This window comes from Paroedura picta, chromosome 2, assembly GCF_049243985.1.
Source record: "Paroedura picta isolate Pp20150507F chromosome 2, Ppicta_v3.0, whole genome shotgun sequence".
NCBI classification, from domain to species: domain Eukaryota; kingdom Metazoa; phylum Chordata; class Lepidosauria; order Squamata; family Gekkonidae; genus Paroedura; species Paroedura picta.
The window spans coordinates 37,770,935-37,788,722 of record NC_135370.1 but is presented as its reverse complement, the minus strand read 5'-3'; the positions used below and the strand labels follow the sequence as shown (position 1 = coordinate 37,788,722).

Sequence of the window (17,788 nt, the reverse complement as noted above, 5' to 3'; positions counted from 1 at the left end):
AGACAACAAATGTCCTTTAGCATAGCAAAGATAGAGGGTTAGATCCAGTCAACTTTTTCACTAAGTCTTATTCAATTTCTTTTCCTTTCCCGCTACAGCCTTTGTATGTAGGTTTCAGAATCACTAGCATGGAATTTTTAGTGGTCAAAATAGGCTTTCCAGGGCCACTGACAGAGGACAGGGGAGCAGAGTTGACAAATCCAGGTTGGGAAACTCCTGGAAATTTGAGGATGGCACAATGCCACCCTCCAAAGCACCCATTTTCTCCAGGGGAACTGATCTCTGTAGTCTGGAGATAAGCGGTAATTCTGGGGGATCTCCCAGCCCTATAAGAGGGGTGGCATCCCTAGGTCAAAATATAGCGGCCCTCCAGTCAAGAAACTGGTTTTCTATGCAATCTTTTTGTTCAAGTTTTCAACTTTAGTTCAGGTTACTGTGTGTGTTCAAGGGTGGCTACTATGCCAGGTTGCATTGCTGTGCCATAAACTTTGTGCAATGACACTTCCTTGCATGAGGCACAACACATCATCTTCTGAAAGGTGTTAGCCTCTCTAGGTGGCAAACGTATTTTGTTTGTCTTCAGCTTTGAGAGGGGAGAATAATCAATTCAAGTTTTGGGGTGGGTGGGGGGTGGGAATCTATCCATTATTACATTTCCTTTGCTTGCTCATCTCTGTATTTGGTGGCAGGCCAAGAAGAAACTAAAGGAATTTACCAGGGACCATGAAGCACTCTTCCGGGATACGGAAAACTCCCACCCCTTGGCTTCACCAAAGACCAAACAAAAGGTGCTCAGATAAGTAAATGCCTGGGAAAGGAGTCAGGACTGGTTTACATGATCTACCTTTTACTCAGTGTTCAGATAGTGACCAGGAGAATCTTTGGATCAGCAACATGAGACGTGCAATCCTTAGTAGAGTTCTATCCTTCTCGGGCAGCTTTTTTCAACCTTTTGATCATGGAGGAACAATTTTTCAGGCTTTGAGGAGCCCCGGAAGTGATGTCATCTGGCCATGCCTCCCACCACACCCCCCCTCAGGAAGTGACATGTCACCAGAAGTGACATCATCACACGCATTAGCAGGCAGGCTTGAGAAGGACAGAGTGGGAGGAGAGAGGTGGTGGTTTAAGGTGGGAGTAGACATGCAAGGCTCCGCCCTCTCCCAGCACAGAAATGAGGAGAGAACTCACTCATTCTCGGGGGGGGGGAGAGGAGAGCACTGGAAATTCTCTAGCTTGTGGCCGAGTTCATTAAAGCAGAAGGGAAAAGGTCAAGGACCCCCCTTGGAGCTCCTGCGGATGTACAGGGGTCCATGGACCCCTGGCTGGGAATCCCTGTTCTAGGTCCATGGATTTCAGTGAACTTAGAAAGGTGTAACCTGTTCAGGATTAAGTGTCGATCACGTACAGCAGTGGTCCCCAACTTGTGGTCCGCGGCCCGGTGTCGGGCTGCGAAGGCCAGGGCGCTGGGCCGCGGTTCCCTCTCCCCGCCCCCCCCCGCAGTAAAAAACTTCCCAGGCCACAAGCTTGCAGCCCGGGAAGCTTCTTACTGCGGGAGGGGGGGAGAGGGAATCAGGGCCGCGTCGCGCATGCGCGAAAGTGCTGCGCATGTGCGATTTCGGCCGCACAGCGCGCATGTGCGGCCGCAGCCACGCATGCTCGCTGCACGGGCGTGGCCGTCGCCCTGCCAGTCCCCAGCCGAAAAAAGGTTGGGGACCACTGACGTACAGTGTGCAAATTATTTGTACTGCTTCGTTGCTGGCAGACACACATCTCCCACCTATCCTTTTCTCAGCAGTGTGCAACTTATAATAATCGTTTTCCATCTCCTACCCACACACTTCCTTTTTTTATTTTGCACATCAGCTTTGCATATAACATTGCAATCTGACAGGAGCTGTAAAGATGTTGGTTGACCTTCCCTCTCCTGGCCTCACGCCGGCATCAATGAAAGACAATTTGTGCCCACTGTGAGGCAGCAGCTCAAGTGAGCAAAGTCAATTATCTCGTGTGTTTTTGACATCGCCGCACATTTATATTTTTATTTCAGTTGCTCAGGAACCTGGAAAAATCTGCAACAAAACTGGCAAAGGATGACGAAGACTATTACAAGAAGAACGTGGCCGCCTGCGAAACTAGGCTGAAATGGGGGACCACTTTAGAAAGCAGCCATCAGGCAAGTCTTTCCTCTTGTGTGCTGTTTTAACCGTTTCGGGCTGTGTTTTTCCCCTCGGAACAGCGATGAGCCGCGTTCTGACCTCCTCTCCCTCTGCCGTTCAACAAGGACAACGGCATACCTCATTTATAGGTGTCTGTTCAAGAGAGAAATCAAGGCCTTAAAAAACCCACCTGGGACAACCAGCTGGCATATTTTGAAGGTTCATTTTTTAAAAAGAAGGAATAGGGAATGGGTCATAGCGTGGGTAAGTTCCAGATGACATTTCTGGCGTCTTCAGTAAAACAATTTCTGGCAGACCCACAGAGGGCCAGCTTGATGTAGTGGTTAGGAGTGCAGACTTCTAATCTGGTGAGCTAGGTTCGATTCCCCGTTCCTCCTCCACATGCAGCCAGCTGGGTGACCTTGGGCTCACTACAGCACTGATAAAGCTGTTCTGACTGAACTGTAATATCAGGTCTCTCTCAGCCTTACCCATCCCACAGGGTGTCTGTTGTGGGGAGATGAAAAGGAAGGTGAATGTAAGCCGATTTGAGACTCCTTCGGGTAGAGGAGGAGTCTCAAACTTAGAACCAACTCTTCTTCTTCTTCTTCCCCAAGGCCACTCAATTTAGGGATGGTTGATGAACCAACAGCCTGATTCGGCGTTAAGGCTGCTTCATTTGTCCTCCAGAACAAACACCAACTGAAGGTCTCCACTTGATGGTTGAAGGATGTTCTTAGAACATCATCCAACAAAGCTTTGCTCTATCTCAGCAGTACTCATTAGGGGAGGCAGAGGGCATCTCGGCCGGTAGAGGGAGGTAAAATCTTTCCCAGTTGCTCCCTCCCACTGCTGACCTTCCAGTTCAAGGCTAGTTCCCTTCCTGTGATCTCCTGACCACAAGGGGCTGCAGCAGGAACACGGTTCTTTTCTGAGCACTGTTCTTTTTTCTCTGTCTTTGCAATTGTTAACTGGCATCCCTAACAGCCAATCAGAAGCCCTGCTAGTCAAAAGCCTCATCTGGTCCCAGCCACTTTCTGAAAACACTTAGCCATGACACCCAGAGGCACTGTGCTGGGGAACCCTGATTTAGGGCAAAAAGAACAGGGAATCATTTATATACTAGGGGCCAAGCCTGTCGCATTCAGGAATACAACGGGCACTAGATTGGGGGGGGGGGTGGAGTGGAAGAACTCTGTGGATGACCTCCCTCTGCCCCCAGGACCTGGAAAGGCTGCAGGCAACTTTTAGGGAACTCACTGACAGGGGAAGCTCTCACACAGCAGGGATCTGCAGCCTCCGAGCCTCAGAGGGAAATGGAAGGAGGAGGGGGTGGTCAGGAGTGGGGGATGGAAAGTGATTGGCTGGCCGTTGGACACACAGGCAAGCCGGTTGGAGGAGGAGGAGGAGGAGGCACTCAGGGGCAGGACAGCCGCCCTGAGTGGACGTTAAGCACTGAGTGGCACTTAAGCCATGAGACACACTCCTCCTCCAAGGCCTTACCAGAAATATATAGTGGAACAGATTGTTCATCCTATACACATATCCTGATTATGGCTTTAGCTGGTATTTCTTTTTCTTGGGGACCCAGTGTAGTTAAAATTGTCTCTTCTCACCATTCGGAATTAGAATCTGACCTAGAAAACTAACAGAAACACAGAAGTTCATTAAACAGGCTTTTAAAATTAAAAAACCTACCAGAGCCAACAATTTGGCTATAAACTCAACCCATCTTTCTTTTTTCTTGAAGCAGAAGTTTAATTAAACTCTGTTAAGCATCACCACCTCCGCTGTGAGAGCGGCTGTGTTTTTAATTGCTGTCAATAGTGTTGCTTTGATCTGCTCCAAACTTTGTAAATTGTTCTTCAGCGAAAGGAACACCTCCGTAAAGGGAAGAAAGGCCATGACCCAGCCGAATTTAAGCACTTTAAAAGTTCACCTAGGGAGATGGAAGAAAGTTCATCATGTCGGTGAACATGTGTGGTGATTGCTAGATCCACTTTGGATTGCAGAGTCCTGGGATCTCGGGTGGTGAGAGGGCTGGTGTTTGTTAGAACTATGGTCCAGCAGTGCCTTTTGATGTTTCAAAGCATGTGCAAGGAGATGACACGAGCTGCCACAACTGGAATCTGTGAGCCACCAGCGCTGGTGTTAATGTCTGTATAAATGGATGAATTTGGGGTGGGGTAGCAAGCTCAGAGGGCCAGAAGGAGCTGTGTTTTCCTGTTACTTGAGACCCCCTTGAATGTCATCAGTACACTTTTTATGTGCATCCTGGCTTCAACACATTCCAAGTTTCCCCTGCAGTAGAAACGCGGAATAGAATAATAGAACCATAGAGTTGGAAGGGGCCATACAGGCCATCTAGTCCAAGCCTCTGCTCAACGCAGGATCAGCTTAAAGCGTATTTATATGAATATTCATTCTGGCGCGTATACTCACAATGAGGGGAAACAATCCCTCCTGAAAGAAGACTATGGGATAAGGAAATGCAGTGCACTTGGTAACAATTTGCCACATTTTGGGTTGTTTGGGAAAGCTAGGTTACCACTTCTTAGGGAGGTCTTTCTGCCCACGAGGATGCTGTGTGGACTGTATACCTTTCTGTGAGGCTTTTGCAACTGTAGCCCTACAGTTGTGAAATTTCACTCCTAGAGGAGGTAGCCCTTGCACATGATGCTTTCCCAAAAACTTGGATCCCAAGAGGATAATTTCAGGTATTAGCACCAAGTGAAAATTGCATAGCAAGGTTCAGATGGCTGTTCTTGTACAAGCAGTTGCTTTAAAGTTCCAGTTTAAAACTGAACTTTGCCTCTATTCTACTTAAATGTTACAAGGTATGCATGTCCACTGTCTCCAGCAGCAATTATTATACCTTGTAGAAGGCTTTCTCAACCATGTTCTTGTGAAACCCTGCAGTTTCTAGACAGCCCTGGATTTCCTGAATGAATGGGAATTAAATATATATTTTTTAATTTGTTAAACATTTATTGGGTAATATGACCATATATGGTCAGGTTGACCTCTTCCCCCCCCTCACAAAATGGCCAATGAAGGGCCTGGAAGGGGTACGAAGGGGAGGGGCTATGCTTCCCAACCGTATTCTGCACGATCGCATCACTTCTGGGATTTTTCAAAGCCCGAAGAAGTTGAGAAAGGCCGCCTTGTAGTAACCAGCAGTTTGAGGTCTGCTGAGAAATTGTTGCATGCCAGTCTAAACACATTTTGAAGCATCCTCAGATTGTGGAGTCATCTGCCCCCAATCTGCATGAGCGACCCATTCTGACGTAACAGTCAACACTCAAAGAACGATTCCACCAGAATTACTGCCGTCGTTCTGTGCTCCCTAGCAGAAGACCAGTGTAATACAACAAATCCGTCTGTTCTGTGTGCGCTCATTTCTTTTCCTCTTTCAAACAGAACATTCTCAGTCTCGAAAAGGAGCGTCTGCACCTCCTGTACAATATGCTGAATTGCTACAGCCAACATCTTTCCAGTTTTGGGCACAGTCTGACTGAGGTATGTGATTCTGTTATCTCCCCCTTCCCTTTTAATAGGACAAGAACACTTCCCGCCTCGTAACCCTTCCTGTTTTGTCGTGGTTCTAGTGTCACGCGCAGATGCATGGCGCTGTTGGCAAAGTCGATGCTGAGAAGGACGCCCAGATGTTGCTGGGAGAAAAGGCAATGTCTGTGGAAGAGAACAAGACAGAGTTCTTACTAACAGACTATTACGTAAGTTCCTGTTAAAATGGTCACCATTATTCCGGGCAGGGTAGTGATGGGGTGTTGTAAAGATACCTCCTTCCTCTGGTTCTTGGAGGGGGCATCATGTGCCTCACTACATTCCACAGGCTCACCTGATGCAGTTTTGGGCCCTAGATCAGTGGTCCCCAACCTGCGGGCCGCGGCCCGGCGCCGGGCCGCAAAGGCCATGGCGCCGGGCCACGGCTCCCTCTCCCTGCCCCCCCCCGCAGTAAAAAACTTCCCAGGCCGCAAGCTTGCAAGCCCCATTCCCTCAGTTATTGACACTCCTGTCCGCCTTCTGAACTGTCAACCAAGGCACCAGAAACATGAGAAGCCCAAAGGACCAGACTGACATGGGGCAAAGAGTTGCTGATCCTTACACTAAGGCAAAACAGACATCTAGGGCAGTGGTCCCCAACCTTTATTAGGTTGGGGACCGGCAGGGCATCAGGCCGTGCGGCTCGCGGGCGCGGCCGGGCACGGCCCGATGCATGGGCGCGGCCCAAATCGTGGGCGCGGTCCCCGCGGGCGCGGCCTGATGCCCTGCCGGTCCCCAACCTAATAAAGGTTGGGGACCACTGCCCTAGATGTCTGTTTTGCCTTAGTGTAAGGATCAGCAACTCTTTGCCCCATGTCAGTCTGGTCCTTTGGGCTTCTCATGTTTCTGGTGCCTTGGTTGACAGTTCAGAAGGCGGACAGGAGTGTCAATAACTGAGGGAATGGGGCTTGCTGATAGTGGAACTGGCCTTATGACTTGTATCACCATCTGCAAAGGGATTTTGCTATAAAATTGGTTGCTGCCTCTGGTGGACAGAGCTGTGGGCCCTGCAGGATCTTTCAGTGTTCCGCAGGGCCTGCAAAACAGCTCTTCCGCCAGGTCTACTGTGAGGCCATGCGACAAGGAAGATCTGGGGCCTCCCTACATGAGTGGAGGAAACAAGGTGCATCTGCACCCTCGGTTCACCCTCTCCCTATTAGTGTGTGTTTCAGGGGATTGTTAGGTTGGGTATGTATTTTCTGCCACATAATCTTTTCTGGTTTTTCATTTTATATTTAAGGGATTTTTTAATGTCTGTTTTAAGGGGTTTATGGGAGTTTTAGCCTAACATTGTAACCCGCCTCGAGCCCTCGGGGAGAGGCGGGCAATAAATTTAAATATAAGTAAGTAAGTAAATAAATAAAAACATTATCCGAAGACACAGAAGCCTAAATCTTAAAGAGCTGTTTTTTAACACCGTGCTTTTCACTACCTGAAGGAATGCCAAAGTGGGTTGCAATCACCTTCCCTTCTTCTCCCCACAACAAATACCCTGTGAGGTAGGTGAGGCTGAGAGAGCTCTGAGAGAACTGCTTATTGAGATCGGCTCTAACAGGACTGTGACTAGCCCAAGGTCACCCAGCTGACTGCATGTGGAGGATTTGGGAATCAAACCTGGTTCTTCAGATTAGAGTTTGACGCTCTTAACCACTACATCAAGGAAAGCTAGCTTGGTGTAGTGGTTAAGAGCAGTGGCTTCTAATCTGGAGGTGCTGGTAGGGGCTCATGAGAATTGTAGTCCATGGACATTTGGAGAGCCACAGTTTGGCCCTCCCTGCTGTGGGGTTTCCAAAGCAGGAGACATTCAGAGGTGGTTTTCCATTGCCTATCATGACCGCGGTATTCCTTGACGGTCTCCCATCCAAATACTTAATCCTGCTTATGTTCTGAGACCTAAAGAGATCAGGCTAGCCTGGGCTATCTAGGGAAGGTGCGTTCTATCTACCCAGGTCTGCTATTTTGTGTGACATCAGCATAGTCATCTTAAACACCCTATGTAGCTGAGGGCATAGCCTCTGCCCCAGCATGCAAAGGAGGCATGGCGTGCAGACTAGGTAGGGGTCAGCCATTCATGTCTCCCCAAGAACAATGCGGCATTCCCCGGTGAACATGCAAACTCGGTTTTAATTGGTACTTCCTCTAAGCTCAGACATCCCACAGAGGGACATTGTGCCACACCCTGTTCCAGCTGGCAGTCCACTGCCTTTGAGTCCACACCCAGCAGGCGTTGGCATCCTGGCAACCAGGAGAGTGCTTCCTTGTCCTGCTTCCAGATCTGCTGTCTCCATATCAAGGGATATTTGCCACACACTCTCAGCCTAACTTGAGCCCAGGGTCAAGTCTACATTTTGCTTTTTATCCTCTCCCAGAGTAATACCCCCCTCCCTGCTCCACACTTAATTTGATTTCCATTTTGATTTTGGGTGCTTTAAATTTTCCCTCCGCAACGTCCATGATCAAGTCCGCAGTGTCACTACCTTTTCTCGGCAGTATGCAGCAGTGGATATATCTCATTACACTTGAGAAAAGCACTCCGAAAGCAAGTATAGATGTCAGCTGTTTGTTGCTGATTGGTCAGAGTCTCAGTTCAAAGACTGCAGGAAAACTTGTCACTTGCCCCACCCCCAGCTTGCTCTGGGAGACAAATGTGCTTCTTCAATGCCAGCTGGAGCTTCACACGCCCCCCCCCCCAATTGAGCAGGAAGGAGAACAGCAATTGGGACAATGCAAATGCAGATGGACGACCTGTTTCAGGTTGGGGGAAAGGAAGGCTGTAGATCCAGGTTCAAATTGATGAGAATTTGGCAGGATCTACAGTGGAAATAAAATTTAAGTGCAGATATGACCCAGTAGTCCATGTCCTGTCCTGATGGACCTACTTGTCCTCCATGCAATGATGGGAAATGTTCCTTACATCTCATCTTTTAAAAAATTTATTTCTAACAAACAATTGAAACATTCAACATGGATAACATCTCTATGAAATGTATAAATTATCCTGTGGGGTGAATTGGTGGCGAAGATACCTTCAGTAGTCAAAGCACACTTGAATTCAGAATATGACCTAGTGCAGGGGTGGCCAAACGGTGGACATGGACATGAGTTCCTGGGGTTCATGGGAATTGCAGTCCATAGACATCTGGGGAGGCACAGTTTGGTCAACCTGACCTAAGGTATGTTTTACTCCAGATTTGCACTTTTAATAGGTGTCTGCTCCGGCTTTAACTCCGTTTTCTTTTCCAATTGCTCTGCTGGGTCTAAATGATGTTTCCTGTACAGGAGGAAGATCCATCAAGCCTTATTGAAAAAGAGAGAAGGCACACGTCCATCAGAACGAAAGTTCTCCGCCTACAAAAGGACTTAGAAAAGGCCCTACAGGACAAGAGAGGTTCTTATCTGTTGTGCCTTGATCTAGGACAGGCTTTCTCAACCAGGGTTTCATGAAATCCTGGAGTTCCTTGAAGATTCTGGAAGGAGTTCCCAAATGGGTGGGAGCTAATTAACATTTTATATATTTTAAACATTTGTTCCATATTTATCAGGTGATATGACCATATATGGTCATGTCAACCCACACACATACCCAGTGGCCAATGATGGGCCTGGAGGGGATGGGAAGGGGAGGAGCCTGGGGTAGCTTCCCAACCATATTCTGCATGATTGTCCCACTTCTGGGGGTTCTCAAGCTTGGAGAATGTTTCAGGGGTTTCTCAATGGTAAAAGAGAAAGGCTGATCTAGGGTATGATTACATGAGCAATACTTTGAGTTCAGTCCCTTTCATTTTGTTTTGGTTTTTAAGAACCATTACAAAGGACAAAGAGCTACACAAATTTGTAACTGACTTTGTTATCTATTCTATTTATTTATTTTTAAATTTATATCCTGCCTCACACGGCAGTGTTGCCTCGAGGCGGCTTACAATCATAAAAACAATACATCCCATAAAATCCTATTCTGTTTTTATCCCGCCCTTATTCCAAGGAATTTAAGGAAATTTACATTGTTCTCTGTGCCTGTGAGCCAGTATGGTGGGGTAGTTAAGTGCAGGACCCAGGTTCAAATCCCCACATGGAAACTCACCTTGGGTCTGTCATTTTCTCAGCCTCACCTATTTCACAAGGTTATTGTGAGGATATGATGGAGGAGAGGAGTCCCCCTTGAGAAGAAAGGTGGGGTACAAATGAATTAATAAAAAACCCTTTGAGACAGATTAGCCTGAGTGATCATTTGAACCCAGATTTCTATCCTCAGTAAATAACTTCCTTATATTCTAGAATTCATATATTCCAGAAATCTTGTGAAACAAGTTCTCCACTAGCAGAATTCTGTTTGAATCCTCCTTATGGTGTTCCACTACATCATGTGACATTTTGTCCAACCCTCGACCCATTCTTAGCACCATGACTTTGGGGGTGGGGAGGTGGCTGGTGGAGAAGTGGAAGTTATCTTTCAGTGAACTCCTTCACCTCTTGCTTGGTAGGGCTTCAAAATCCCACAACACCACTAAAACAATCCTTTAAGGACAAGGATTTGGCAATAATCGTCAATTCCAATATCTTTTTTTTAAGCACTGGAAAGGATGCTTCAAGCGTACCTGGAGATGCCACAATTCTCAGATCCAAAGAATCAAATCGAGATCACCGAGCAGCTCAGTGAGGTACCGTTTGAACTGTAAATGACTAAAGATTTTGGGACCACCTTTGGAACTACCTGCCAGTAGGTAGTTTATCACCAGAAAATCTCAAGCTCAGCAGTTCACTCAGACATTTGCTTAGCTCAGGGATTCCCAATGAGGGTTCTGAAAAACCCTGAAGTTTCGTTAGAGCTACCCAAGAGACTTAGCAATACCCAGAAGTTCAGATGGCCACAGACATCACTAGACACTGGAGCCCACTTCCCTTGTTGCTCTACAGCAGGGGTAGTCAACCTGTGGTCCTCCAGATGTCCATGGACTACAATTCCCATGAGCCCCTGCCAGCATTCGCTGGCAGGGGCTCATGGGAATTGTAGTCCATGGACATCTGGAGGACCACAGGTTGACTACCCCTGCGCTATAGGACTAGTCTCTTTCTCCACAATGGAAACGGTAAATGATTGCTTGCTTGGTTGCTTGGCTGGCCCCCGCATCCTACTTCTGCACCCACTTCTCTGACGGGGCACGACTCCGTTTCTGGGGGGGTCTTTGAACCCTCAAAAATATTTCAGGGGTTCCTCCATGGTCAAAAGATTGGAAAAGGTTTTCCGGCTGCCTTTGCAAACAGCTGAGATTCAGGCTTCCGTGCATATTCTGCTTTTATTAGATCTACAGTCTCTTTTTATTATTCTATTTCAGGAATACATGTTTTTACTCATTCTATTTCAGAGTTCTGTTGCTGTTATTGGATTGAGTTCTATTTTTATGTGTTTGAAACATCTTGCTAGCACCATCAGTTAGTAATTTGGCTTTCAGAACTTCCAAAGCGGGGGGGGGGGAGGGACATGAGGAATAGTGGAAGGGGACAACAATGGTCAAAATGCCATCAAGACTCCCCTTCCATGGTTTTCTCAGCAGCTTAACCTGGATGATTTCTCCCCTGCTCCTCCTTTAACTTACTCTCAGCATTTTATATCATCTGGAGCAGTGGTAGTCAACCTGTGGTCCTCCAGATGTTCATGGACTCAGCCACACATCCAACCCAGTTCCAGGGTTTCTCAAAGCTTGAAAAGTATTTCTGGGGACCCTCCACGGCCAAAAGGTTGAAGAAGGCTGGTGTAGGTTATCTCAAAGTTCCGCAGGTACAGAGGAGGGCTAGTCAGATGAAAAATTACAGAATTTTTATCTCAAAGTTCCAGCAGATTGTGTGGCAGGAATACACGAGTCTGCCTGATACTGAATCAAAACTGTGGTCTATCAAGGGTCACGGTCTCCATGGTCTCAGGTCTTCCACATTTCCTTTTACCTGATTCTTTAAACTGAAGATCCCAGGATTGTCTGCATACAAAGCAGATCTTCTGCCACTTAGCTGCAGCTCCTTCCCTTTGGGTCAAAGGACTGGTTATCGTTCAAGAACAGCGGCCGCAGGATTGCGATAAAGCCAAGTGAATTTCCCCACAGAAAGTTGGAGAGTGAAAAACAGTCTGGCTTCCGCATCTCTTACTTAAACTCTCCTTTTAGGACAAAGGGAGAGGTGAGAGTGGAGGTTTTATAACCGAGTTCCTCTCTGGTTCTTAAGAAATGCAGCAAAATGATGTTTTATTAATAGTGTTTCTTTATGTGCACCACTGAAGGCAACTCTGAAAGTTAACCTTCTACAAGCAAACTACTTCAAGTTGGGCAGCATCCTAGCAGAAATGGAACAGAAGCCGAAGCCGACAGAACCCTGGAACAACTGCATTTCCAAATGGAAAGAAAAGGTAATTTCAGAAACAGGTAGCGTTCGAAGATCCGGCCCCACTGCTTAGGAGACAGTCTTGCTGGAATTTCTGTACAGTCTTATTCTCTTCACCCGCATGCATGGGCGAGAGTCAACCAAGTCTTGCTGCTGCTAAAACTCCAGGCATCACGAAGCTTGTTCTTGTCCATCCCAAGTAGGTGTAAGTTGTTCAAAAAGCCTGCCTTGGCGCGGCTGAGACCACTGCAGAGACTTGAAGAACCTTGAAGAGATAGTTGAGAAGATGGCATTGCACCGTTTTGAGCTGGTGTGTTTTTAGCCAGCTTGCAAGATGATTGGCAGCCCACATTTTCTTTTTCCCCTCTCCAGGTCTCAGGAGCTGAGCTCACAGGATCCATAAATGAAATAATGTACAGACTTGACCAGGGGTAGTCAAACTGCGGCCCTCCAGATGTCCATGGACTACAATTCCCAGGAACCCCTGCCAGCATTCGCTGGCAGGGGGCTCCTGGGAATTGTAGTCCATGGACATCTGGAGGGCCGCAGTTTGACTACCCCTGGACTTGACGATAGAAAGGTATATGCTAGGGATGAGTACTTGGCTTGGCTCGGCCGCCTCGGCGATCACCGAAGCCTGAGGCAGTGCGTGGGAGGCCAGTGCCACCCCTCCTCTCCGCACCGTAGCACTGGTCTCCTATGCGCCGCCTTGGGCTTCAGTGATCGCCTAGGCAAGCTGAAGCACTAATCCCTAGTATATACTGTGACCTGTGCAGACCTCTAGAGTCGAGAATGGAAATGATGAGATCCCATTAACCCAGAACGCTTCCATCCCCAGTGATGTGTGGCAGAGAAATCTCTAACCGCATGCCTAAGAGCAGGGGTAGTCAAACTGCGGCCTTCCAGATGTCCATGGACTACAATTCCCAGGAGCCCCCTGCCAGCGAACGCTGGCAGGGGGCTCCTGGGAATTGTAGTCCATGGACATCTGGAGGGCCGCAGTTTGACTACCCCTGCCTAAGAGACTTGGACCATTGCAATTTCTCTTTTCAGTCATGCATCCATTCTGAGTGTTGGGAAGCTACAAGAGGCGGCTTCTTTCGAAACAGACATGAATAAAAAAAGAATTACGAACAGCTTCCCCCTTGGCCCCTCCTAGCAGTAGGCTTCAGTCAAAGATTGTTCCATAAAACCCTTGTTTTCGGGCACAACGGAAGCTTGCTTTGATGTGCTTCAGGAACAGCAATTTTTGCCAAGATTACATTATTTTTGCATTTCTTCCGAAGCAAACTAGAACCAGATGGAAAAAAAAAAGTTGAATGATGCTATTTCCCACCATAATTTCTAGGATTGCATGCATTGTTCTGTAATGATCGCTTGCCCTGCCAAAGTGAAACAGTTTGAGCGAACTCTGAGCGCACGGGTGACCAATGAAAGAGGAAGTAGCCCAAGTTCTTCATCAGGTAACAGCCTACGTTGTTGTTGGATCATGATAAAAGGTAAAGGTAAAGGTATCCCCTGTGCAAGTACTGGGTCATGTCCGACCCTTGGGGTGACGCCCTCCAGCGCTTTCATGGGAGACTCAATACGGGGTGGTTTGCCAGTGCCTTCCCCAGTCATTACCATTTACCCCCCAGCAAGCTGGGTACTCATTTTACCGACCTCGGAAGGATGGAAGGCTGAGTCAACCTTGAGCCGGCTGCTGGGATTGAACTCCCTGCCTCATGGGCAGAGCTTTCAGACTGCATGTCTGCTGCCTTACCATTCTGCACCACAAGAGGCTCTTGGATCATGATACAAGGGTCTTATTTCCCTTCTCTTCCATAAATACACAGGGCTGGATCCCAAGCTTGTTTCATGTCAAGTGATGTCTCTTGAGAGCCAGTGTGGTGTCATGTTTAAGAGCGGCAGCCTGTAATCTGGAGAAGTGGGTTTGTTTCCCCGCTCCTCCACATGCAGACAGCTGGGTGACTTTGGGCTAGTCATAGCCCTGATAGTTCAGTTCTCACAGAGCAGTAATCTCAGGGCTCCCTCAGCCCCACCTAGCTCACATGGTGTCCGTTGTGGGGAACGGAAGGGTAGACAATTGTAAGCTGCTTTGAGACTCCTTCAGGCAGTGAAAAGCGGGGTATAAAAACTGTCTCTTCAGTGTCAGGAGCCTACCTCTGCCAAGAGTCGTATACCACTTTCTGGATCCAGAACCATATGTGGCATGATAGCTGCCACTCCAATGAGAATAGTAGTAGAATGTTAATGAGCAGAAAAACTTAAGTTCACTCCTTGAACTTTATACCCAATAACTTTTCCCAGCAAGAATCTCTGTTGTAATTTCCCATTTTCCTTGACACTTTTAATGCAGTTGGGTTGAAATTTTCTCCCCCGGTCAGTCTAATTCAGCAGTGGAATCGGCTTCCTAAAGAGGTGGTGAGCTCCCCCTCACGGGTGGTCTTTAAGCAGCAGCTGGGCAGATACTTATCATGGATGCTTAGGCTGACCCTGCACTGAGCTGGGGGTTAGACTAGAGGGCCTGTATGGCCCCTTCTATGATTCTATGAAAAGGCAGAGCATGAAAGATACCACAGGGATGGGACCATGACTCCATTTCCCCCTTCATCTAAGCTTCTTGTATCCACTGTTCCTTCAGATGTATGCAGCTGGGGGACAGCAGGCCTCAACTTAAATAGAGTATTTCTTCACTATGGTGTATTATTGTGAACCGCCGCGAGTCAATTTGAGAGTGGCGGTATACAAATTTAAAAATAAAATGAAAAAATAAAATAGAAGCAAAGAGGGAGCCAAAATAGGATTGCCTGCTAAAGGCTGCAACCCATCTTCAAGCATACTTCTTAATTAAGAGGGTGGGATTTCCATGCCCAAAAGGGAACAGAACGCTTCTAGCCCTTCGCCTCTGACAATCTGCCCCTCTTAAAAATTTAATCCAAGAGTAGTAGTAGAGTGGGCCCTAAAAAGAGAATTGCAGAAGAGTTGCTTAGCCACAGTGATGACCTCTCCGCTGTAAACCTCAGTGTTTTCTTGTTCCGCTTTCCAGCAGCTGTTTGCAGTTCAAATCCCGTGACGCCCTCGTTGCGTCCAGAGAACAGCGATTCAACACACACTACGTGCATGGCTTTGTACGACTACCAATCCGAAAGGGAAGACGAGCTTTGCTTGAAAAAAGGTAACTAACCTTTCCATGCCTCTAAATAGAAGGGCCCATCTCACCTCCTTTGGGCTGGGGATCCTGAGCAAATGTTGTTCTGAAGATCTTAATGCTCTTGGGCAGGGGTAGTCAAACTGCAGCCCTCCAGATGTTCATGGACTACAATTCCCATGAGACCCTGCCAGCAAATGCTGGCAGGGGCTCATGGGAATTGTAGTCCATTGACATCTGGAGGGACGCAGTTTGACTACCCCTGCTCTTGGTGGAACAGAAGGGAAAAGATGGTCCCAGTAGGTGGATAAAGAGCAAGAAAGTCTAATAATATACATACTGTTCCTGAAAACGTATGTCAGATAAGTGTTATTTGCATGTCAAATCTCAACCCACATGTTCAGAGGGTGACCCACTAGATGTTTTAAGAATGAAACAGGCGCGGGGAGAGCACCATACAGATTGCACTTTCTGACCCAATAACACAAGGTTCCCAGGTGCAAGCAAGCTAACATAAAAGGTACAAATCTAGAAAAAAGTTTTAATAACTTATGTACATTATCAGGAGGGAGTTTTCATCCACTACAACTCAGCAGCTTTGAGATTACAAAGCCAGAAAAGCAAAGAAAATCCATTCTTCAACGTGAGGTAACTTCAGCGGGACACAAGAACGTATATATTTTATCGACTGGTTTATTTAGCAAGTTTTTATGCTGCCTCTCCAGTGACCTGTCCAAGGTGGCTTGCAATTACGGTAAAACAAAGCCATTAAAACAAATCGAAGTCGGCGTCATGAAAACAACCAGAGCACAACAGCGTAAAATGTATGTTGAATGGTTTAAAACGTCGCAGTTGAAATAATCCCCAGGACAGAAACGATTAAGACAGAAAACCTCTAAAAACTCTAGGTGCAAACAGAGTGTTTTTGCTTGGTGCCTAGATGAAAGCAAGGTAGGGGTCACGTGGGGAAGGGCATTCCACTGGAAAAGTCCCATTTCTGCTCGTGGGAAAGGGCCCAGAGAACAGCTCAGCCGTGGGAAAGGGAAACTGGCAAAAGTCTCCCCCCCCCTTAGAAATTTCAACTAGATCCAACCCCATATTAAGCACAGTTGTATAATACCCTTCCATTCTTCCGAGGTCGGTAAAATGAGTACCCAGCTTGCTGGGGAGTAAATGGTAATGACTGGGGAAGGGAATGGCAAACCACCCCGTATTGAGTCTGCCATGAAAACGTTAGAGGGCGTCACCCCAAGGGTCAGACTTGACCCGGTGCTTGCACAGGGGATACCTTTACCTTATAATACTTATTCAATAAAATCAATCTAGTAAACACCTTTCTTTTCTTATTTTTTTTGTAGGTGACATGATCGTAATTCATCAGAAAGAAGATGACGGATGGTGGCACGGATCCCTGAATGGGAAAAGCGGTATTTTCCCAGCGACATACGTAGAAGAAACCTCCCCCTGTCCCGATGAGAACCTTACAGCTGCCGAGGCTTCGACGTGTCGTTAAAGTATACAAAACCAGACAACCATACCTGGGATAGCAGGCAAATCCAAAGCACATTATGGGTTTATTTAATGAAGACCGAGCACCCAAGGAGCAAGCTACTGTATTATAGGACTTTGTGGAAGAGCCAGTCTTTCTATTTGGCAAATCCGTACAGGGTCACGTTAAACGCCCTCTTACCAAAATCTTTCAGAACTGGTATTTTAGTTAGGATTTCAACACCGATGGGAACAGGGTTTTTGACTTGTGATTTAATACCTGTTTCCCAAACTCTCCTAGAGGGACCGTAACTTATCCCTGTTGCTAAAGATCTGGCGGGGTAAGCAGCAGACAACAATCTGGTTTTAGCCATAGTTTCTGATACTGCTACAGCTCCACGTGGAACTGTCTTTAGGGATGCTACTCAGTGTTGTGTGTGCAATGCAACCTTCTTCCCCTCAACCCAGGCAGTCCCCAAAAAGACATGTGGTACAGTAGTGTAGCAATCCCCAACCTGTGGGCTGCGGACCACATGTGGTCCTTTGACTAATTGGAGGTGGGCCCCGAAGGACGCCTTCTCTCCCCACCCCCGGCCCTTTACTTCATCCCCCCCGGCCCTTTACAATACACTTTATTGTTGTGGCGTGTCTGTATCTTATTTTGAAGGGATGTTTAAACATTACCATAGCAATCAGAGAGCATTAGGGCAGTGGTTGAGAGTAGAGGAGTAAACTACCCCCCCACTGGGCCTCAGTAAAAGGCGTTGAGTGGTCCCCAGTGAGTGGTCCCTGGCGTCCCTGGTGATAAAAAGGTTGGGGACCACTGCAGTAGTGGATGTTGACAAGGAGACCCCGGGAACTATTCTACTCTGTACCTTCCTGGGTGACTTTGGATGAGTCATTCTCTCTCAACCTAACCTACCTCACAGGACTGCTGTACTGGGTGTGTGGGGGGGGGGGGGTGGAATGGGATTCTCCATTTCTCCCATCATCACAGAAGGCAGACTGCAGTCCACCGAATAGTGGAATATGAATGTAAGGGCCAAATGGAGCCTGT

The 17,788-nt window shown here is 47.4% G+C and overlaps 1 protein-coding gene across 5 annotated transcripts in view; it reads left to right on the top strand.

Annotated features, from left to right (window-relative positions):
* NOSTRIN (nitric oxide synthase trafficking) overlaps positions 1 to 17,781 on the top strand; it is a 42,860-nt gene extending 25,079 nt beyond the window's left edge. For 3 of the 5 annotated variants that reach the window (XM_077319802.1, XM_077319806.1, XM_077319807.1), the window contains 8 exons: positions 690 to 788; positions 2,051 to 2,176; positions 5,580 to 5,678; positions 5,768 to 5,893; positions 9,003 to 9,111; positions 10,293 to 10,381; positions 11,992 to 12,117; positions 13,441 to 15,217. In XM_077319802.1, coding sequence (XP_077175917.1) covers positions 690 to 788; positions 2,051 to 2,176; positions 5,580 to 5,678; positions 5,768 to 5,893; positions 9,003 to 9,111; positions 10,293 to 10,381; positions 11,992 to 12,117; positions 13,441 to 13,887 — 1,221 coding nt within the window. In that variant the 3' untranslated portion in view covers positions 13,888 to 15,217. Of the gene's footprint in view, positions 1 to 689; positions 789 to 2,050; positions 2,177 to 5,579; positions 5,679 to 5,767; positions 5,894 to 9,002; positions 9,112 to 10,292; positions 10,382 to 11,991; positions 12,118 to 13,440; positions 15,271 to 16,601 lie in introns of those variants that run through there. The other 2 variants (XM_077319805.1, XM_077319803.1) reach the window with 2 other exon arrangements.
* The last annotated feature ends 7 nt before the right edge of the window (positions 17,782 to 17,788 follow it).